At 37.4% G+C, this 24,538-nt stretch overlaps 1 protein-coding gene across 1 annotated transcript in view; it reads right to left on the bottom strand.

The window, feature by feature from the left end:
• The window catches only part of LOC149297908 (serine/threonine-protein kinase 32A-like), a 45,644-nt gene that overhangs the window by 2,201 nt on the left and 18,905 nt on the right, over positions 1–24,538 (bottom strand). Inside the window, exons 4-9 of the mRNA XM_089488085.1 lie at positions 12,014–12,051; positions 7,738–7,827; positions 4,709–4,806; positions 3,551–3,667; positions 1,812–1,937; positions 1,065–1,193 (exon numbers count right to left, since the gene is read on the bottom strand). Coding sequence (XP_089344211.1) covers positions 1,065–1,193; positions 1,812–1,937; positions 3,551–3,667; positions 4,709–4,806; positions 7,738–7,827; positions 12,014–12,051 — 598 coding nt within the window. The remainder of the gene's footprint in view (positions 1–1,064; positions 1,194–1,811; positions 1,938–3,550; positions 3,668–4,708; positions 4,807–7,737; positions 7,828–12,013; positions 12,052–24,538) is intronic.

Below are 24,538 nucleotides of genomic sequence, written 5' to 3'. Positions count from 1 at the left end.
ACACGCACCCCTAAGGCCGGCCCTGGTGGGGGCTTCTCGGCCTCATAGAGAGGCGGACACGGTCGCAGCCCCTTATGCCCTGCGTTAATGCGGCCGGATAGGCCCAGTCAGTCCGGTCCTGACTGAGCCTATTTTAAGGTAGGTGCCTGGAGCTCCATCAGCCCCTACGTCAATCCGGCCCTGGGCCGCCCGGCCCACCGGGAAAATGCCCGGTGTGCCCGATGGCCAGTCCGGGCCTGTATATATATATATATATATATACTCAGGTGATCAAGTAATCTAGCACAGTGGTGTAACACAAAATTGTGGGGTTCATAATAGTTGTGTAAACTGGTACTCATTTATGTCCGGTGATATTATGGAGCAAATAAAACTAATATGTTCCTCCTGAGAGCTCTGAGGTGGCTACATTATCCACGCTCCTAAAATTGGAACACCTATTTATCATTACTGAGTAGTAAATATTGTATTAATTAATTTCATGTTTTGTCTGTTACCCCACAATGACCAGTGCCTATCCTGTAGTCATGTCTGAACATTAAAAAATAGGCTAATCCTAAAAATTAATGAATTACTTTCCCCTTTTTCCCTGTCTGCTGTTTTCCAACTTTTGTGCCTTTTAGATAATCATAATCATCTTCAGCTCAGGTATAATTAATTTTAATGTGAGCGACTTCTAAATCTAGAACATAGTCGCAATAATTACCTAAGATTAGTACTTAATCAAAAATGCACAACAGAATATAAAAAAAAAAATAAATAAATAAATAAATAAAAAAAAATAAATCGAAAAAACATCCCTATTTAGATCGACTTGATTATCATAAAGAAATTAGCAAAAATATAAATGGATTATGTACTAAACCCATATAACAAATGTTTAATGTGACTATGAAAAAGCCTGTAGGATGCCTGTTCAATTGTGTCTTTGTAGACAGGATATGAAAGAGAAAATTCATGAAAACAACATAAAAATAGGTCTATACTGGCAGTGTCTTAAAGATTACAAGACAAGATAATATTTTATACCAGTGTATCAGGATGTATTTGAAAGCATTTCTTACCAGTGCAGAGTAACCTTTCCCAGTGTCCTTAACCCTCTTTGCCAGCCTCTTCTTTTTCTTATGTAAAGGTTTGGATTCTAGTATCATTTCTTCAAGTTCAAATGTTGGGTCACAGTTTAGCCGTCCTTTCTGTAGAAATAGATTGGACTGAACCCATAGAACCAACTCACTTTTAAGAAGGAGTTTTAGAATATAGTAACACTAAATCAGGGATATAATAGCATACATGATAGGTTTCCAGCTGTTGTCGAACTACAACTCCCATGATATTTTGCAAAATGCTGGGTGTACATTACCGGCCACACGCTCTACTTCAGGCTACTCAATATTTCTGCCTCCTGCTGTTCATATGGACAATTATACCATTCTATATACTCTACATATAGACCACCAGATGTAATGGCGTAATATATACTTGGAAGTCATGCTATTTTGTACTTGTATAAAGCATGCACCCCATCTCTAAATGTCCTCAAACAGTAGATCTCAGCTGTTGTGTTTCACCTTAACGTGACTCCTTGGGCTGTAGAACACTATACCATACTAAGAAAACATGGAGTTCTTCCAAAAGAGGGATACCAGGGGAGGAAAGAAAGATCGATTTGGAGCCCAAAGAGTGTTCAAAGCTAAAGGTGTTAATAATAATAATAATAATAATAATAATAATAATAATAATAATAATAATAATAATAATAATAAAAGAAAAACTATACATTTTTTTGGCCTCAACAAACAAGAAAAAATTACCGTTGGGGTAAATTCTGGAAGCTGCTTCTTGTGCAGAACAGCATCCCAATTTATATCAGATAAACACGGGATTTCTTTTATATCCGCCAGGCACGACAATCGCTCTTCTGGATTCCTATCCAGCAGCTGCAGCAAAACACCAAAAAGAAGTACATTTTGTTCCAGGGACTTGTCAACCATTTGGATGTTTCAAAGATGAATTCAACGACACATTTTATACACATGTGAAATTAGCTCATCTATGTGAAGGCAGACGAGTGTTAGCACTGACGGCTTTTTGGCCAGGTTACTGTCCAATATTGCAAACGCTTGTCTATTGTAGAACCTCTTGTGAAAGTAGCATTTCATTTAAAAATTGATGAGTTTAAGGAATTCAAGAAGCAACTAGAAGTGACAGACGGCGCTGTTTCTCAAGTGGCTGTATGGTATTAAGCAATAAGTGGATTCTCCTTTGTTTGGATCAGACTTATAACCTAGTTGTCTCTATCCTGACAGTTTGAGAAAAGAAAAAAGCGTAATACAGACTGTAGTAGTAGAAAGATAGGTGGTTACTGGGCATTCGCACAGGGCTTTACTTTGGTTTCTTGACCTGGCATTCAAAGTAACTGCTAACCAACATCCCTTACGGTTAATCGGTTTGTGATGCTCCTTGTCAGTTTTTTATAGTCTAGTATTTTTTTTCCAGTCAAACATAACTATTCTGTCCTCTTAGCGATACTAGAAATGTTCTTGACAAAGCAAAGAGACAGAATAACTCCAAACGTAGGCCCAAATAAATGTGAGTGCTACTCAACTTGATCCCTTTTCACCCAAGCAGTCAAAGCACTCATGTATAGAGCACACACTGTAGCTGGGTATTCCAAAAGTTTATTGTAAAGAATAGTTTTGATGTAAGAAACAAAAATAAATAAAAAACCCAAAAACTGGGTGGACTGCTATATCAACAGACAAAAGTTATATTATATTTTTATTTTCAATTTTAGGGGGCTGTTCTATAACTAGGAGCAGTCTACTGTATATTAATTTATTATAGTATTAAACTGGTTATGATAACAGCATATAATTATACATAGAAAGTATTTTCAGTGCACCTTGCTTGTCGACATAAATCCATTTATAAAGATTTCTCAGAAAATTGCAAAAAATCACAACCGCGTGCCAATTGTAAATTAAGTGGAAATGTTCTGGCTATCTTTTAGCAATTCCACTAAAGATAAATACGTTCTTGATTTGTTTCTAGTTGTCTTTGGGAAATATTGTGTTTTGTAGGGTACATGAATGATTCAAATATTTGATGAAAAAGATGATACGCAGATAGACAGAGCTTGTAAATTCCCCACGCTCCCTAATTATTGTAATTGTGCTAAATAATCCGTTTTATGATTGTGTGAATTACAGAGGAGTGAAAGGGACATTGAAAAAAAAATAACCAGAAAATAATCAGCTGGAAAGACTTTTTTTTCTGTAAATCTAGAAATAGGTGGTCATTGTGTGGTTGTAGTAATAGATTTGATATGCTAAAGATCAAAAAACCCAAAGATCAAAAATATTAGTTATAGCCACATTAATTAATGAGTTATATGAAGTATCACTAATGATTTAATCCTTCTTTTTAAACATACTTATTGCAACTTAATAATGAAAATCCAAAAGCCCCAAAACACAAAGTTAAAATCTTGTTAAAAACTGATTTTGTTTAATAGATTTTTTGGGGATTTAAAATAAATAATATAGCTTACTTTGTGCAGCAGCGTTATTATTTCTTTCGACCAGGCAGGAGGGTAGGTAACTGTGGCTGTGTGGAACACGTAGACTATGTCCGTGGCTGATGTACTTGAGTGGATGTGAAATGGTCTCTGGCAATGCAAGATACAAAAGAAAATATGTAATGTATCTCTTTTCTGTTTTAGCGTGATTAAACAAATTTAAACATTACACTTATTTTTCTGTAAAACTTGTTAAAACTGCAAAGAGTGTATCAAAAAGTGAACATTGCGTTCAAAGGTAGTGATACTAATGCATTTAATGTTTGCATATAGTTACCTATCTCTCAATCTACCATGTTTACCATAATATGAAGCTTTTGAATGTTTCTTCTTCTAACGTTTTGGTTTCCTTACATTTTTAATCACTCTAGTGATATCATTCTTTAAGATGCTCTCCATAAATATTGTGACCCATGTCAGGGAGGGTAAACTAGAACTTATTTATCAAAGGCAATCTCTTATATTAACTATTATTATTATTGTTATAGATTATTATATATAATTGTATGTATGTATGTATGTATGTATGTATATATATATATATATAATTAAATATTACATAAGCAGCATGAAACAGCTCATCTGCCCTCATATTTTTTTTTTAATAGGTAGGTAAAGCTACGCTTAAAATCAGGAGTCATTATTACTTTAGATATGGTTGCTTTGTCCTTACTATTCTTTTTGATGTATATTGTTGTAATGTTATTAATTCAATCTAAGGACATGGGGATCAATAACGCTGCATTTTTAGCAGATGTTTGCTCTTGTAACAATACTGTTTGTTATAGAGTATATTGTATAGACAGCTCATAACTCTTCATATTGCTAACACAATAAGGGGGCTTCATTTCTTAATCTAAAAGGAATTTGTTTGCTGGAAAACACTAATGATGCTATCTGCAGCGACACAAATGGATCTTTACTAATTATACATTTTATACAATGAGTTTTTTATCACTGTTTTTTCTAAAGTAAAGTTATTGCATGTCTGCTATAATTTATAACATGACAAATGATAAATAAATTACAGCATTCTAACATTTGTATTTTATCTCCCACAATAAAGCAGTTGACTGGTCCTTGCCAACGCATTCAGTATGTATTAAACATATTTAACATTATGTAACATACCCTGCCCCTTAGAAGTTCATATGCAGTGACTCCTAAAGACCACCAGTCAACAGAAAATGAGTAGCATATCTGTGTTCTTGGATAGAACATCTCAGGAGCTGTAGGTAATGAAACACACAAGAGGAATTGAAAATTATCATAGTCATCCCAAATACATAGTGTTGAACATATATAGATTTATTTTTTTTTATCCAAGAACCCCCAAAGTCAGGATTCTATACCTGCAGAATGGGTATAAATGGAAAGAAGGCAAGGTATTTTCAAAAAAGTTGAACAAAATGGGTATAGGATGATGAATAGGATCAAAATTGTTTGAGCATGTTGCCTTCTGATTTAAGGCATATATGAGGCGATCTGAGCATTTCAACCACCAGTATGTTCTCAATAAGTCACCCTTATTTAATTGTTAAAGTGGTCCTAAAACAAAGTGTTTTGATGCAGTTTCTTATGCTCTGTTTATTCATATATACAGTGTATTCAACAGGGCCACTGGGGACACGTTACACAAATATACACCTATCAGCCATAATCATTATGACCACTGACTGGGGAAGTGAATAACACTGATAATCTTGTTACCTGTCAGTGAGTGGGATATATTAGGCAGCAAGTGAACATTTAATCCTCAAAAATGTGTTAGAAGCAGGAAAAATGGGCAAGTGTAAGAATCTAAGCGACTTTGGCAAAGGCCAAAATGTGACAGCTAGACGAATGGGTCAGAGCATCTCCAAAGCTGCAGCTCTTGTAGGGTGTTCCCGGTCTTCAATGATCAGTGACTATCAAAAGTGGTCCAAGGAAGGAAAAGCGGTGAACCAGCGACAGGATCATGGGCGGCCAAGGCTGATTGATAAACATGGGGGGGAGGCTAGTCCGTGTGGTCAAATCCAAGAGATGAGCTATTGTAGCTATTGGTGAAAAAGTTAACATTGGTTCTGATAGAAAGGTGTCAGAACACACAATGAATCCCAGTTTGTTGTGTATGGGGCTGCGTAGGCGCATACCAGTCAGGGTGCCCATGTCGACCCCTGTCCACTGCGGAAAATGCCTACCAGGTTGCCTCCATGAAGGCCCCACCTCACAATTTACAGGATTGAAAGGATCTGCTGCTAACCTTTTGGTGCCAGATACCATGTCTAGTCAGAGGTCTAGTGGAGTCTATGCCACGATGAGTTAGGGCTGTTCTGGTGGCAAAAGGGGAACTACACAATATTAGTCAGGTGCTCCTAATGGTTCAGCACGAAAGCTAACACTCTATACAAGCCCATGGATTATAGAAGAATCATGGAGAATTCATGGAGAAATTAATATATAATTAAAAAAACAAGTTATAAAGGAATCAAAATCATCTATATCCTAAAAAAGGTTTCCTTTAAAGTAATATCATTGGCACAAACTATTTTAGTTAAGCAATGAATTTGTTGTTGACTTATGCATATTCCAAGATGTCCATATACGTTTTGCTGTGTCTTACTATGGAGCCAAAAACAACACACTGATTAAACTTTACACTATGTCTAATCATTGCAAAAAATGTTGTAGACTATGGTTAACACTGAGAATACACCACCTGTCAAATGTTTGACCTTGATGAAGGTATCTTGTAGAATTTTGAGAAGGTATCTGCTTTGAGGAAAGACCTAGACTTACTATGAGATAGGTAAACATAAACCTCAAATTCTCAAAGGGAAAGCGTTCATCTCTTTGCCATAGAATAAATTACAGAGTTTATTAGGAAACATATGTTTTAATGGCTGGGACCTCTCCAAGCTCATTAAATTATACTTGGCAACGCAGAAGCTATAAAAAATGGTACTCTTTGCATGTCAATGCTGAAATAAATTAAAGTGGATCTCTGGATATCAGTGAACAGAATAGACATGTTGATGAGCATGGCCACTGATATAAAAATATATTGTGATAAATACCACCTTTAAAGCTATGATAAGGCAATTTAATGGAAAAAAGTACATATGGTTTGGGAAAGTTATATAATAAAGGCTCCTATTTGTAATATTTTCATGCATTTGTTAGAAGCTTGATTAAGGACTAAGTTATTTTTCTGTTCAAAATGTGTAGCCATATTTCCAATAGCTTGATCTATGGTGTGATACCTACTTTCAGTTGCCTTAATTGTTTCTTCACTTACATCAGATAAAAAGAAAAATCTAATTACAAATAACCATACCTAGGAATGTATCAGTGTAGGCTAGATAGAACAAAATGGATTGGCTTCATGAAGATGTGGAGCTAGTCATGTGTAGGGACAAATTGTCACACATAGGCTGACTTGACTATCCCAAGACAACCTTAAATTTGTAAGGATTGTAAATTAAACTGGAAAGCAGTTGGTATTACCAAACTTTGTCACGCTGCCTGAAAAAAAGGAAACTTACCTGGGCTTCACCACGAGACTCCAGGTCAAACCCTATAAGTTTCCTTGTATACATATAACTGTTCCCACCCATACCGGCACACTCGAGTTAAAATGCCAAGACAATTTTATTCTCTATGTAAGTTATGCAACATCCCTAGGCATGCATTAAATCTCTTTTTAGTTTTAATTACCCATTATACTCACATAACTAAAGTAACAATGTAATGCATAATTAAGAGACTTTCACCACCAATAACAACTCATTCAACATATTACTGGAAGTTACTGCTAAAGAGAGCAGAGTTCTTTGGGGATCTGTTTTTGCATTTTGTTTACTGTAGTCCAAATTTTATGGGCACTCAAATAAAGTGGCACTTGCCCTATTGCACAGAACACTTATGAAGATACAGTATTTGTACCCAGAGGCTGTGTGCCTATTCAAGGTTTGTAAGACAAGAAGTTTACAAAATATTTGGAGCCCAATAGCGGATATGAATTCTAACCAGGCCATTAAAACCAATGATACTATCAGAAATTTAGAGATATCACTTTGGTACTAGTACTAGTTCTTCTTCAAGTCACTGTAAGACCAATCTGTCTTCTAGTTTTGTTATTCAGAAAAAAGGAAAATACATTAGATACAAATAGAACTTACCCATGTAAGGTTTGGTTCCAGCTACCGTGGTGATCTTTGAACCTTTGGTGACGAGTGTAGCAATATTGAAATCTGTTATATGTACATGACCTGCATTAAAATATATAAAAAACATATTACTGATGGTAGTATTATTACTCCAGCCACAAGCTAAAACTAAGCTACATTGTTTGGGAATCAGGTGAATATTATGAGCATATTTAAAAGAATTTTAACAAATATATTCTTCACATTCAGAAATTGTTTTAGAAAGCAACATATTTACAATCTGTATTTATCCAATCATTTAAATCCATGGCTTGAGAGACGTAACATACCCCAAACATTGAACCAAATTCTGAAAGAACGTAAAGGTATCTGTATTCATTTTTTTACATGTATTTTGTTTTATTTAGGTTACCGGAAAAACTACAGTAGTTATTCACAAGAAAAGAGAGGTATTGTTACATAAGTGCTCCATGGCCTCAAGCTCCTTATTCTGGACTTGATGACATAAATACACTTTACAAGATGTCGAGGCTAGAAATTAAGCAAATTATTTATGAGTAAGATTCTTGATTGAAACAGGACATAAAGTATTCTAAGATGAAAAAAATGTTTCTAGTGCAGACTGTGAAGAACATAGTTCCTGGACACCGACTCCATCATGACACCTTCAATCATGTATGTGTGTGCGCTTAACTTCTCCATGGAGTAGAGTAAAAATGTTGTTATAAGTTGTTATATGCCAACAATATAAATGGGTGACCTTTTAAAAATTGAACTGACTTGATAATGACAAAGGAAAAAACACCTAGTTGGAGAAGAAAGCTATAGGTATACGTTGACCCTACAACATCAACCTACTGTAAAACGTAGAGACTGTTGTTACTAAAATATTTAAAGCGGCAGAACAATAATGAAGCCGGAAGTTCACTAGGGTTCAATAACAAATATGATCAGATAATGGGAACTGGAAGAGAAATAAAAGTTAGATCCAGCTACGTAGATGGCCATAAAAGTGAAAGCAGATTGTTATTCTATTGTATAGTTTGTCCCACTCTCATGGTGATGCAGACGCCAGAGTATAGGTGACTAATGTAAAAATGTGTAACATGTATGCATCCACTTGACAGAGAAGGTAGGTTTTTAATTCCCTTTAGAAAGATCACTATTTGAAAGTCATTGCATTATGTGTTTGTACCTATTAACTGTTTTGTTTTTAAAAAGAGGAAAAGTCATAATGTTCAAATAAGTGTTTTGAGAAATACTTGGTGCTGAAAAATGGCTGCACTTTTAATGTTAACATCTAATATCCTTTCTGTCTCCATAATAAAAATGTTTTATTGTTTAATGAGCCATTTACACTGTTACACCACTATAAAAATCCACAATGTGTGTATGTAAGCCACAAACGAATGTATTTTTGCATATAAACACTCCACCATGTTACATTCATTTTACTACATGCAAATGTGTGCTTTCTGCTGCGGCCAAGAGAGTATAGAAAAAAAATGTAATGCAATGTTTAATGAACAAGCATGCAGTTGGTTGCGGCTATGCCCGTTGATTTCAGTAGAAGCTTAGGTCCTTTTGAATAGAATGAGAGTCCAGGAAGTCTACTTACAGGGCTGTGAACATATTTGCCCCGTCCCCATTCCTTCTATTTTTTTTATATTTGTCACACTAAAATGTTTCAGATCATCAAACGTAATGCAATATCATACAAAAATAGGGGAGCACACAACCTAAAAAGTAGAAAACATTGAGATTTCAGGATTGGTGCTAGAATAACCATGACAAAGTTCACAAAGCAAGATTTCAGCGCATACCCAGCGAATTCCATTTTGGTGCGGAATTCTTACTTTGTGTAATTTTAATATTAAAAATAAAGAAGCAGAGGCTCAGCACTCAAATGGTAAGGTGAGTTTATTTCACGCAGGCCTGAGAGAAAACATGTGGTGAAACTTCCCAAGAGTGAACGGCCTACCAAAATACCTCCGATCGAAAACTTAGTGCATCAACAACAACAAGGAGGTCATAAAACAATCTGGACTAGAATATAAAGAAGGCCTCATGTTCATGATTCCACAATAAGAAAAAGACTGTGGAAAAATAGCATCCATGGGAGAGTTGCAAGAGTCAGTAATTCACTCTATTAATTAAAAAGGTGCACATCACTTTAATATATGGCATACGGACCCATTTTAAAACATTCAAGACAATCTTGTGGTTCTATAGTAGTCTATATTTCTTTGATGTTTGTTTTGCGTAACGTTTAATTACGGAGTAAAATATTATCTTGCATTTTGACCCGAGCAAGTGTTTTTACTCTAGCCAAAATAAACATTAAAGAAAAACGCATTATGGACCTCTTTTGCAGCCATGAAAACATATTTGTTTAGATATTTATTTGTCAGTATTTCCATTCATTACCCTTATACCGCTTTACATTCTCTATGTCTTTCTACAGGACTTGACGTCTGCGTTGAACCTTGCAGCCTTGGCTGTGTTTTGTTTCCTTATCTAGAAAACTGTTCCTGGATTGTTGTGAATACATCTTTTTTTTTATATAGCTATAGAAATAGATAAATGCTCTTTTTGTCCATGCTGTGCTTTTTGGAAGCACAACATTGCGTCTTTCACATTACATATGTGGAATGACAAATATCTGCAGTCCTAAAGAAAAGGATGAGCTGGAAATATACTATTTGTGTCAACAGCCTTCATCAGGACGTTCATAACTCTTATTGATGGAACGGAGAGTTAAAATTTAGTTTTTTGAAGCTATACATGCATACGGGTGATTTTATAACAAATTAAGAGAGAATAACTATTCACTAACAAGTCAAATAATTAGATGAGTTAAATTGACTAAAAAGATTCAGCTTCAGTCTTATGTCCTTATGGTCAATAATAAAAAAGTGATTGCTGGTGGTGGACGCCCAATCTCAAACTAGAGATAGGTGAAAAATTCTCCCTTCCTCCTCCACCCAGGGTATAATGAGGTGGGGATAATAAAGTAATATAGAAAACCACCTCATGCCTCAGATATAGAACTTAAAATCTAATGAATAAACCTATTAAAAGCTAGAGCCCATCACATTTACCCCTATTTAGCCCTCATCCCATGTCAGGTTATCTCTCATCCTCCCCTCAACTTATTTTCAGTACGTGGGGATTCTTTTTTTTTAACTGTTTGTTTTATTGGAGTGTGAGGATCACAGAGTATTAATACAAAAATATAATAAAATCAAATAAACTTTCTCCATCTACCTATCCATCTATCTATCTATCCATCTATCTATCTATCCATCTATCATCTGTATAAGTATCTATCCATCCATGGATAGACCGATGTAATGCATTAAGGATCACTTTGATGTCTAAAAGAGAAAGGAAACAAATGAGACACTGGTACTTTCTGATCTTCACTTTATGTGTGATTTATGGACTATGACAGGGGTTGTGTTCTGCAGCATTCATCCCTCTGTCACTTTATCAAATATTCATAGAGAGTGATCCAGGTAACTCTGCAATGACTTTCTCTCAAAGTTAATTCCTTGCAGATGTGGCCTAGATGTTTGATCTTAGCAACTCTGTTCCTTGGTCCCTTTCTCATCTTAAGAATCATACTGAGGTTTATTCGCTAAAGTTGGAGATATCTGGCATGTTTGGAAAAGAGTTACAATGTCCACTCACCAACAAAATCATTATTTTTTTTAATGTCAACACATAAAAAACCTTTTCAACAAGAAGGACAGAGTTGATTCAGTATAAATACATACTTAAGTCTGGGTGTGAAGTCTGTCAAGAATTCTTACAGTTTTAAATGAGCATTATATAGGGCTAACTTTGCTACATTTGCAGGAGAAGCTCTCTGGAGTTGTTTTTTTTAATAATGTGTAGTAAAATAAGTAAGTTGAAACACAATTGACATTTAGTACAAGATCACCAAATAATTTAAAGCCACTGGACCATTATTAGCATAAGCCCTTTATTGTTCAGTTATAATACTTTTCTAAAGTATATATTCAGCTCGGGGTGAAAAAATTCTAATCAGTTATTTGTAATGTCTTTTCTTGTATGTTTACCTATGACAAAACACTTTACATAGCTCACTAGAATTATTCCACTTGAAACCTTCCTATACTTAAAGGTATTTTTTTGTTATGGGGCTCAAAATTTTACTGAAATTATCCCTATTGACTAATATGCCATTTGCTTTAACAGAATAGTACATATATACACATAACACCAAAAAATCTATGGTAGTATTGGAAATCAATTTTCTTACCTTGTTCATCAAGTAGAATATTGTCAGGTTTGATATCTCTGTAAGGAAAAACATCTGCATTAAATAACAGGTTGAAATCCCCAATTATTTCAAGCAATATGTGTCTAATGGAAAAAAATAGCACACACAAACATATTGTAAAGTGATGTTCAACATTTTAATGTAGATAACTGGGAGCCTCTGCAATTAATGTTGAAGTGGGCTGAAAGGAACTAATAATGTTCCTATTACAATTAGGATCCCAACCCCCAGTGTTATGGCCATTGCTAGGAATTTCCCAGGGTGGAACACCCAAACCTCTTCATATTCTGGGCCTAGCCATGCACGTTTTGGGCTAGCCCCAAGCTGTCTGAAGACAGCAAAATCACCCACTCACTCTACAGGAAGAGCCACCTTGTGATGCTCAGTTGCAGAGCATTGCAAGGTGGTCTTGTGTGAGCTGTGATGGAGGTCTGCATTGCAAGAGCAGATCATATGATCTACCCAACCTAGCCATGACCCCCATAGCCTGCTAAAGTAGGATAGCAGAGCAGCTACATAGGGTAACAGGACAGTGCACACAAATTGTGACTTGAAAACCAAGACATTTAGGAGGCATGCAATAAGATTACGTTATAAGTGATGACCCAAAGCTAGAAGGCGAAAGGGGCAGATTTCTAGAATTCCACTGCAACATGAGTAAATATAACTTACTTGTGGCTCCATCTACTTTCACAAATAAAGCACATTTTAACTATTCTCCAAAAATGTTGTTCTCTGCCTACATTTCTGCTTATGTTCTCCTTACAAAGAAGATCATTTCCGTTTTTTTTACATTAATTTAATCAAAAGGGACAGTAAAGGGCTTAATTGGTCAGTTAACCCCACTTTTCGTGTTATCTCCAGTCAAGTCCTCCCTTCAAATAACTCAGCTTATTCTAACATTACACACAAATACTTCCTGTCATTACTAATTTGTTTGTTAAACAAAAGACTGCTTGTTTGGTTCTCTGTACTATAGAATCAGAAATAAGCAGTTGCCATTTACCAGCTCACAAAAAAGTTTATATGGCATTAAGAATAATCACTACAATAGTATGCAACCTTACGTATACAATCGATAGTATTGATTATAATCATATATAAAATAAAAACATTTTATCTGCTTGCTTGAAATCTATGGTATAGCCATTTAGTTCCGGAGTATATGGAATAAAACCTTTAACAAACCATTGCTTACTGAGGTACGAGAATCATATTCAACTCTGCAACTTGCTGAAAACAGCAGACGTGTAACTGAAGCAGACCTTGAGTGTGTATTCAAAAACCTTGTGACACAAATATATTTTCTGCTATGCTCAAGGAAAATCTGAGCATCAAGTTATGTTGTTGGGATGCACAGAGCTCTGCACATCATGGGTTGTAAGCTTGCAAGAGGAAGCGCTCTTCGCCTTCTGTAAGTGGAATTCACACAGGGTGTGAGCTGCAGTGAAAACTCTGCGTGAGATGCAGTCATTTGAACCAAAAGAAAAGGTTCATCCCTACTCCTACCATAATACCATGATGACTAGACTTGTGCATTCAGATGTGCACAAATTTGAAAAAAGAGCGTCTCAAATGAAACAAATGAAAAACAAAGCAGAAAGCTCTAAATTTTTATTTGGATTTTGTTTTGATCACTGGTTATTACCCAGATTACTCCATGAGAACTTTTGCATCAGGGTGGTGCCTCGATGCACATCACAGAGACAAAGTCTCCCCTGATTTTGCGGAGAAGTGTAAAAATTCTTCTCTTTCTCCACGATTCTGTCTGCATTATTCTAAACCTCCTGGAGCACTTCTGCAACAGGACAGAGCTTTGGAGTGCACTTAGGGGACAGCCTCTCCCCCTTTCCTTCATTAGAAGGTCAGGGTAACCCAATGAGGACCAGGAGAAAAAGATCAGTGGAGAAGAAAGAAGAATTTAGAAGAGGAGAACAAGAAGGAGAAGTGGAGAACAAGACGCTAAGCTGTAGACACACAAAAGCGGTGGGAGAAGAAGGTAAGGAGACTTTGAGAGAGTGTGAGAGACAGTGTCACAGAGCATGATAATGATAGAGCCTGCAACCATAGGGCAGGCTGACATGAGGTTGTGGGGGCAAACAAAGGTCAGGGTTAACATTGACAGGTATAGGCTGTGGGGTCAAGAAAAGGTCAGGGAGTTGTTTAAAAAAAAATAAATAAATGTGAAGCTTATGTAAGTTTTTGCGCTGTTGCACATGCGCTAGCGCTTTGCCGCGTTTTTTGAATGTCTCGCGCTGCCGCGTGCCTGTCTCGCGGGTGCCTTGCGCTGCGCTATGGGCGGGAAAAGCACCTATAAATAGAGTGCGTTTGAGGGAGCTTTTCACTTACCTGGCGAACCGCTGAGCCGATACTGCACTGACCTTTGAGTCTGGTGAGCAGTGGCGAGGCTGGTAAGCTGAAGACTTCATGGAGGAATTAATGAAAATGCTGCAGGAGCGGGTTGCCGGCGAAGGAGGAGAAGATTGGCTTCGCGGATGTCTTCTGGCTTCTTCGGTTGCAGATGAAGATGTTCTTGATCCGAGCGTTGCTGAAGACGAAGTGGCGGAGGAGGAGCCGGTGGACATTTTTATACCGGTGAAGATCCCACAAGATGGCGCTCTATCGCGGGATGTCCACGGTTCAACTGGATCAGGTGATAGGGTCATGGTTGCGTCGGATAGACGTAGCAGACCCGGAAGAAAGGTTTCTGATGCCGGACAGATGAAGAAAAGACCCGCTTCTCGGGTGAAGAATGTCCCTAAGCGTTCTAGGGCAATGCAGGACCCGGGTGAAGGATGCAGCGCACAGCTGAGCAGCCGGGGTAGGCGTCCATCACAGGCTGTCCCAGATGCTGCAGAACATCTTGGGGCTGAACAGAGTGGCTTGAGAGCTGATGGCAGAGCTGGTGAAGGTGGTGAGTCTGTGGGTTTTTCTGCTAATACTTTTAATGAAGCGGTTTCAGCATTTATGGATGTTTTAAAGGGTTTTCAGAAACAAAGTCCAGCTCAGGCTTGGGTACCATCTGGAAATGTTGGTGTAAAAAGCAGTGTAGTGAATGAAGCCTGCATGAAGGAAGTAATGTCATGTGAGGTTTCCCCCCTGGGTTTTCATTTAAGTAAAGTTATTAAAGAAAAAATTTGGAATGATGAATATTTGGATATTTTATCGTTACTGCCTGCTTCAAAAGAATTTTTGATGAAGTCTGATAAAGAGGAAGAAAGACGTAGACCGGTAGCGAGATCGTTTAATAATTGGTTGCAGGCGTTTTGTATATTTTCAAGCGTTTATTGTGAGAAACATATGGAATGCAGTGCAGGTCTTTTCCAGCATCTTGATGCGGTATTGGAAGCATATAAGAATTTTGGAGGTTTAGCGTGGTTTCATTATGATGAAACTTTCCGACAAAAAATGTCTGTGCATAAGAATTTAAAGTGGGGGATGAAGGATGTAGGCTCATGGGTAAGCATTATGTTACCTCAGAGAAATGTGTCTAGCTTCAGGTCAATGGGAAATGTTTCACATTCACAACCTAATAGACAAAAAGGTTTTTGCTGGTCTTTCAATGAGAACCAATGTAAGTGGCCTAATACGTGCAAGTTTAAACATGAATGTTCAGTTTGTTCGGGTAATCACCCAGCTTTCCGTTGTTTTCGTAAGAATTTGTTTAATGCAGGAAAAGATGTTCCCAAAGGCAGTGACGCCGGTGAGACTAGCAAGTCTGCTCCCCTTTTTAGACAGGTATCCAAACCAACAGATGGCTAAGTTACTTTATGATGGCTTTAATGACGGTTTTAAGATTCCCATTTATAATAAGGAAGGTATGGTGTGGGTGGATAATTTAAGGTCTGTTAAGGTCAATGAGGATGTGGTTAGGCTTAAAATAAGTAAAGAATTAAGTTTGGGAAGGATTGCTGGTCCGTTCAGTAAGCCGCCTTTCTCTTGTTTCCGTCTTTCCCCGCTTGGTTTAGTACCCAAGAAAGAACCTGGTTCCTTCAGGTTAATCCACCATTTGTCATTTCCGAATGGTGGCTCTTTAAATGATGAAGTCACAAAGGAGGATTTTTCGGTGCATTATGCATCATTTGATGATGCGCTTAAGTGGGTTCGATTGATGGGAAAAAAAGCTTTATTAGCTAAGGTTGACATTGAAGCGGCTTTTCGGTTGCTCCCTATACATCCTGATTGTTTTCGATCGCTTGGTTTTCAATTTGACGGTTTATTTTATTTTGATAAATGTTTGCCGATGGGTTGCGCAGTGTCTTGTTTCTATTTTGAGGCGTTTTCAACATTTTTAGAATGGGTTTTTAGGGATGTTTCAGGTTTTGATTCAGTAGTGCATTATTTGGATGATTTTTTATTTATTGGTAGAGCGGATTCGGATGATTGTTTGACTATGCTTAATATGTTTTTACATTTAGCAGATAGTTTTGGTGTTCCATTAGCTGCTGATAAAACAGTTTTTCCATCTACAGAGTTGCAGTTTTTAGGAATTGTTATTGATACGCAGAATATGTGCTTTAAACTTCCTGTTGATAAGATTAGTAAGATGAGGCGGTTTATTCATAAAGTTTTAGGTAGTCATAAATTAAAGGTTAAGGAGTTTCAGTCATTGCTAGGAATGTTTAATTTTGCATCTAGGGTAATGCCTATGGGTAGAGTTTTCTCTAGGCATATAGCGAGGGCCATTGCAGGGAAGAAGATACCTCAACATAGGGTTCGGATAACGAAGCAGATAAGGGAGGATCTTAAAGTATGGGATTTGTTTTTGAGTAATTTTAATGGTTCTGCTATTTGGCAAGAGGAATTTGTAAATAGTGATGCTATGGAATTTTTTACTGACGCTGCTGGAGCTACTGGTTTTGGAATATTTTGGAGTGGGAAATGGGCGGTAGCAGAATGGCCAGTTACATGGGTTGAGGCTGGTTGGATTAAAAATATGGTTTTATTAGAGTTATTTCCAGTGGTTGTAGCGTTCGAATTGTGGTCTAGCCAATGGGCTAATAAAAGGATTTTGCTTCATTGCGATAATATGGGCGTGGTTTGGGTGATTAATACTTTGCGGGCTAAATCTATTCCTGTGATTAATTTATTAAGACATTTAGTGTTTTTATGTTTGAGAGGTAACATTTGGCTTAAAGCAAAACATATTCCAGGCAATAAAAATATTTTGGCTGATGCGCTGTCTCGTTTCAATTTCAAGCTGTTCAGGACGTTGGCGCCACAAGCGGACGTGGAAGGGCTGGTAGTTCCGGAGTCAGTTTGGGACTTGACTTCACCCAGTTAAGTAATCTGTTGGTGAAATCTGTCTCAAAGAATACATGGGAGGGTTACTCCAAGGCTTTTATGGCTTGGTCTGTTTTTGTTCAAAGCAGGAATTTAGATGTTTTTGACGGGAGTATAGATGTAGCTTTATCTTTCGTGCTTAGCTTAATTGATAAGGGTGTTGCGAAGTCTAGTATAGATAGATGTTTATTTGGTGTAGCTTTCTTTTTCAAGTTGGCCGGTAAGCAGCATTCTTTTAGGGATTTTTTGATTAAACAGCTTCTTAAAGGATATCATAATAGAACCAGGATTCCTGATGATAGGAAGCCATTGTCATCAGGGGTTTTACATAGTTTGATAGGTGTTTTATATAGAATTTGTTGGGATGAGTTTGAATGTAAATTATTTAAAGCTGCTTTTGTTATAGCTTTTTTCGGAGCTTTTAGGATTAGTGAGTTAGTAGCTAATAATAAGGATGGTGGGTCTGGTTTACGGGATAGGGATGTAATATGTGGTGTTAATTTAAGATTGTTCGTCCGTACTTCCAAGACGGATAAGGAGGCCAGAGGTTGTTGGGTTGTCTTGAACAAGTTGGAGGGTTCTGATATTTGTCCGGTTGCAGCTGCAGCGGAGTTCAATGAAGTTCGGCCTGGGGTTATTGGGAATTGGTTAGTGCATCAGTCAGGTTTACCACTGACTAGGTTCCAATTTAGGAGGATTTTGAGTTTGGGGTTGAAAGAATTGGGTTTAGATAATGAGAAATATACGACTCATTCTTTCCGAATTGGTGCTGCTACGGAGGCTGCTTTATTGGGTTTGGATGAGTCAGTGATTAAGAGGTTGGGTAGGTGGCAGTCTAATCGTTTTAAAATATACGTTAGGCCAAATTTGTTATAAGCTTGTTATTTTTATTGGGTATTTGTTAACTTTGCATTTTTTGCAGGTCATCCAACCTTTATAGTTTGGATTATTGGGCATTCTTTTGTTTTTTGGGCCCAAAGAAGAGCAGCAGCAAGAAGCTATGGAGAGAATTTAGGGTTTGATAAGAAGGACATCGCTATTTATTGGCTAGGGGTACGGGGTTTAAGGGTTAATAATTTGAGGGATTGCTTAGAAGAGTGTATAGATTATTTTCCATGGCCTAATGCCATAATAATGCATTGTGGTGGGAATGACATGCGTACAATGAAGTCGTTAGATTTAATACTGTTTTGTAAAAGTTTAATTTTATGTGTTAAAGAATGTTTTAAGGATGTGTTATTGGTGTGGTCCGAAATGATTCCACGTCTTCTGTGGCTGCAGAGGCCAGAATTAAAGGCGTTGGAGAGAGTACGTCGCAAATTTAATAGAGCACTTGAAAAATTTATGCTGTTAGAAGGAGGTTTTTCTTTTCGTCATTCTGATTTAGAAGGTGGGTGTGTGGGTCTATATAGACAGGATGGTGTTCATCTGTCTGACATTGGTAATGATATATTTAATGTTGATCTGCAGTGTATGGTTGAGCAGGCCGTGGTTTGGTGGGGTAGGGCCTCAAATGGGCATTAGAGCTCATTTGAGGCGGTTGGGTGAACTGTAAGTTTTAGTTATGCCGGCTGGCTTTTATGGCGGTTTGGCAAGGTTATGTGTTTTTAGTCGGAGGCTCTGGGCTTGTGCCAAGGGCTTGTTATATTTTGATACAATGGTTACAAGGTTATATCGTTATATTTGAAGTTTGTATGTTTAATAAACTAAATAAAAGTCACGGCCTGTTTCATCCAAGCTTGGTGTTTTTTGTGTTTATTCATGTATATATGTGTGGTTTATTTTATTTTAATGTCCCTTACAACCTCATGATAGAGCCTGCAACCATAGGGCAGGCTGACATGAGGTTGTGGGGGCAAACAAAGGTCAGGGTTAACATTGACAGGTATAGGCTGTGGGGTCAAGAAAAGGTCAGGGAGTTGTTTAAAAAAAAATAAATAAATGTGAAGCTTATGTAAGTTTTTGCGCTGTTGCACATGCGCTAGCGCTTTGCCGCGTTTTTTGAATGTCTCGCGCTGCCGCGTGCCTGTCTCGCGGGTGCCTTGCGCTGCGCTATGGGCGGGAAAAGCACCTATAAATAGAGTGCGTTTGAGGGAGCTTTTCACTTACCTGGCGAACCGCTGAGCCGATACTGCACTGACCTTTGAGTCTGGTGAGCAGTGGCGAGGCTGGTAAGCTGAAGACTTCATGGAGGAATTAATGAAAATGCGCCCGCCCACCCACCCTGTATTATAATGTTTTTGTATTTATTGTCGTGGCTTTTATCGGGGTATAGTTATCCTATAATTTTAGGGTGAACTGTAAGTTTTAGTTATGCCGGCTGGCTTTTATGGCGGTTTGGCAAGGTTATGTGTTTTTAGTCGGAGGCTCTGGGCTTGTGCCAAGGGCTTGTTATATTTTGATACAATGGTTACAAGGTTATATCGTTATATTTGAAGTTTGTATGTTTAATAAACTAAATAAAAGTCACGGCCTGTTTCATCCAAGCTTGGTGTTTTTTGTGTTTATTCATGTATATATGTGTGGTTTATTTTATTTTAATGTCCCTTACAACCTCATGAATTTAATTTCCGAATTGAAGAATCCCTCCAAATTTCATCCAAACCAAAAGTGCAGGAAACCAAATTAATTGTCTAAAAAGAATGGATCAAAAATGTGTCCAAATCATTTTTGGTCCATGTGCTCAAGTCTAATGCTGATCGCACAATGTGAGATAAATGTGTGTGCCTGTATCCTACAGCCCAGCTGTCATGGGGCTGCAAACAGCAGTAAAAAGTAAAGAAAAAAACAAGTGGAGAAGAAAGGGAGCAAAGGAAGAAATAGGGAGAAAAAAAGAAGGTTAAGAGAGAAGAAAGAGAGAGAAAGGGAGTAAATGAAGAAAGTTGGAGAGAGAAAAAAGAGAGAAGAAATAGAGGGGGAAAAGATAGTGAGAGAAATAAAAATTAGAGAACAGAGAAAAAATAGAATGCAGGGGGGAGAAAGAAAGATAAAAAACAAGCTAAGAGGAAGGTAAAGAAAAAAGGATAGAAAGAGAAAAGAAAAAGAGGGCAGGAAGACATAATGTGGAATAAAGAGAGAGAAAAAAGGGAGGGAGAAGAAGAAAAATAAGAACACAAAAAAGTACACACAATTTTAATGGTGGTCATGTACACTAGTTGTATTATAATAACATATATAAATTAATGTAATATATTTCTATCTACACCCCCAGGGAAAGGAGCCTAAGGAAAGTCTCAAGAAAAAAGGCTTTCAGGAGTTCAGTCAAATGTTTAATGCTTTTGGCATCAATAATAATAAATACAAAACGTTCGTTTGAGATTGTTTATAGTAAATTATACCGCTAATTACAGCTGCAGATATAGGATGAGGGAATTATTTTGGGGGTCCCATGTAAACATCTTCCACAGTCACTCTGTAAATAAGTACCTGTAAGTGTTACAATGATGCAGAACGCCAAAGGGGCTTTGACAATATATTATCTTAATATATTTCCATGCCTTTCTCTTATGCCTGTCGTCCTTCAACAGCAGACATTTTTGCCTCCTTAGCTAAATTACAAAAGACTTTAGTCAGAGACATATGCATACCTGGTCTGTTTCCTGGATGCACTTGGGTAGTTCTACAAAACACTAGCGAGGATTAATAGACTAATTACAACACTTCTCAACTCATGTCTTGATCTGATGGAACTTTAGCTGTAATGCAATACCACACAAACAATAGCCCAGGCCGATGAAGTGAAACTAATGATAACCTAAGGAGACTCAGCATATTAACAGCTTCACTAACAGACACCTGGCTAGCATCAATTTCTCTAGTGCCTGTGTATACAGTAGGTAATCATTCTTCTATAACGATTCACAGGTTTTTGAAGTAAGCGTATGCATAGCTAAATTGTATATTACTTTTAAGATAATTAAATTATTCTAATTCTGCTGAAACTAACAGGTGAAAGTGTGTGTAATGTTGCCAGTTGCTAACAATATGAGAAATAAACTAAGCATCGTAAATCAATAGCCAAGACTATGTTTTGAAAATGTACTGTAAGCATGATGGGGCTATATAACTTAATAAACAATAATAATAATAAACAAGAACCATCTATTTTTTCTGAGCTCTGCCCTCCTCTCTCTAAATCAGCCAGGTTCTGAGAAGAACCAGTAAAGTTCCCCTTAAACAAAGATGCCCCTTTGAAGCCTTTGGTTCATTTAGGGCAAAACGATGGCGCTTTCGGTGACGCCATCTCACCTAGTTTCAGGATTGTAGAGAGGACATCACTGGAAGGGCCGCTATATTGCACTGAGTTCAAGTTAGGGCAAAACCTCCTCTTCACTTTCGGTGATGTCCACCACCATATTGGAGATAGAAGAGAAGATAAAAGATAGAAGATGCGGAAGCGGTTGGCAAAACTGTAAGTGAGAAGAGGTAGAGAAGGTACGGACATATTTAGAAAGCGTAAGAGAGAGAGTGAGTTTGTGAGTGTAATGGTATGGTGAGGTAGGACCCCGGATGGCGGAGTGGGCCAGGCCAAACAGGAACCAGAAAGTCAGAGAACCAACCGGGTCAGACAGGTAATCAGGTGAAGACGCCGACCGGGTAGCGGTGGTACTCGCTGCCCGGGAAGCGGCCTGAGGAGGAAGTGTCGCGGGAGCAGCCATGGAGCGGGACCGGAGAGGCAGGTAAGTCCTTACAGTGAGAGTGTGAGTGAATGTGGGCCTGCGTATTTAGGATAAAAATCCTGAGCTTTTTGCTTTGTTTTAGTCTGGGGGGGCTCTGGCCTCATTTCAGTGGCTTTGTACGAATCACTGAATTTGCTAAAATTCTGTTAACTTGCAAATTGTAAGAATCCAAATGCACATGTCTAATAATTAGGTGGTATTCAATAATCTGTTCCTAGGTCCATAACACCACATTTCATAGTCCATTTAACAAACAGAAATGTTGTATATGAGGTGGATAAGCCAGGTATAGCACAGCCCCCTGAAAAACATAGAAATATAGAATTTGATGGCAGATAAGAAGCATTCAGTCCATGTCCTTCAGAACATCCTCATGATTTGGAAAAGGACCCAAAGAAAAAAAAGATGGAGACATTTTAACTGGTTCAGATCCATCTCATGCTCTCCTGAGTTGAGTTGGATCAAACACCTATCCTGAAGGCAAAAATGGCTCACCCATGTACACCCAACACAAACATTTTATAGCCCCTATATGTATACGATACACATAAAACATTTAAAGAATAAACATCCAATGATCACATATCGCATCATTAATATATAGCAAGGCCTTAGTAAGAGTCTGTTTTTAATTTTCATATCAACTTTAATACCCTATATTTACTGATCGCCGTGATACCCATAACTCAAGGCTCCTCATACTATACTCAAAGCCTAAGCTCCTACACCCCCATCAACATGTTATTTAGTTATTCATACCAATAGCATAATACATTTTTTAATGTATCATCTAACCAGTTTTATCTTATCATATCTAACTGTTATGTTAATGAACGTATAATAAACATTTAAGAGCTCGGTATCAAAGATGGCTGGGAACTTAGATGCAGGTACTGCATTGAAACATGTTTCATTTCAAAAATTAACAGTATTTGAAAAAAAAACATTTATAACAGGATATTTACTAAAGTTGTACGTTGAGGATATGTGGTAAAAAACTGTTTGTGAAACACTGGGTCAGAACATAGAATGCTTCCCTAATTGGCACTATATAAAAATTATACTACTGCTGCATTACTTAAGGCTGCGTTTAAATAGCTATAAACTTTTTCATGATCTCATTTTGATGATAGATTATGTTTAATGCAGTATACTTAAGGAAATTTTATTATGTATTCTAGACAAGAACCAAAGCCTGCAGTGTGCCGTCTTTGTAATACAAATGTTCTGTCTAAGGACATACCTAGTCAATACATCCCTTACTATGGCAGTTGTTACTATACCTGTCTAGAATCATCCTTATAATTTTTAGAAACAATATGTACAATTTCAAGGTCAAACATACCCAATCTGCTGTTTAAATAACAAAAAGCAACTTGAAGAAAGTACCATATTTTGTCAAATCATAGCTCCCATCAACATCACTAAATATGATGAGATAAGTAGTTCAGCGACTACGGACGTGCTACAGATGCCCGCAAACTAGCAAAAGATCAGCCATGTGCATCTTTCGTACGTGCACTCAAAGGGTTGATTGCACGTATCAAAGGGTTAATTGTTAAATTGAGGTTCATTTATAACTCAAAGTCAAGTGGTTTCTGCCTCCATAGCTGCAATCGGGTTAATTCCTATTTGTCTCAGAGTGAACCTCTTTCAAAAGTTGCATTGTTGGCTTGGTTTCAAGGTCTGCAACTGCAAGGCACACACCATTGGTTTCATTTCTGACTGTAAATGGCCACCGCACTGCGGTCTAGCCATCTGTCACTTCCCTTATGAGAAGCACAAAAAAGGAGAGAGCTGCAAGCCAGGGGATAAAGACTTTCAGCCAAATACATTTTTAGCATATGTAGGATAGAGGACGGTTTTCTCAAGGAAAATAACCAATATCGTCTTTTTTAATTTTAATGTAGATGGTGTGTATCCTGAACAAATGCAGCCGGATAAACAATGGGTATTTTTGGTATCTAATCCACAGATCTTTTTAGAGAAAAACTAGTAGGGTCAAAGCTTAGATGTATTAAATAAAAGGTTCAAGGCAAGTTGATTAAAGCCAATTTAATAGAACAAAACAAACTCTCCAGCCACAAAACGTGTATGTCTAGCAACACCCCAAACACCCCAATGTAATCAATGACAGTTATTAAGTGTATAGATACATACATGATACCATATGATAGCACTTTATTATCAATACATAGCAATACAAAAGTCTGGCATAGAGTAGATCATGGACAAATACCAATAAACCAAAATAACATTAAGATCCAAAAAAGTACTTAATACAGATGGGTAAATGCCTGGGGCAAAATTAGGCATCGACCTATGTTCTAGCCCAAATGTATTAGGCATAAATAACAAACTTCAGTTCTAATACAACATTTTTGGAAAACATTTATTTCTACCGAAGAGAAACGTCATTTTGTTCTGTTCCCCAAGCACTTAACGTGTTAAAACAGCCCCCATTCTCTTTTTCGCTTCCACAGACCCATTCTGGCATAGCTTTATTCAATGAGAAGACAAAATGCAGTGTGGTAATGAGGGT

The sequence above is a fragment of the Sceloporus occidentalis genome, unplaced genomic scaffold, assembly GCF_023333645.1.
Source record: "Sceloporus occidentalis isolate IW3139 unplaced genomic scaffold, rSceOcc1.0.p SCAF_36, whole genome shotgun sequence".
NCBI lineage: Eukaryota > Metazoa > Chordata > Lepidosauria > Squamata > Phrynosomatidae > Sceloporus > Sceloporus occidentalis.
This window is presented reverse-complemented; position numbering and strand designations above follow the sequence as displayed.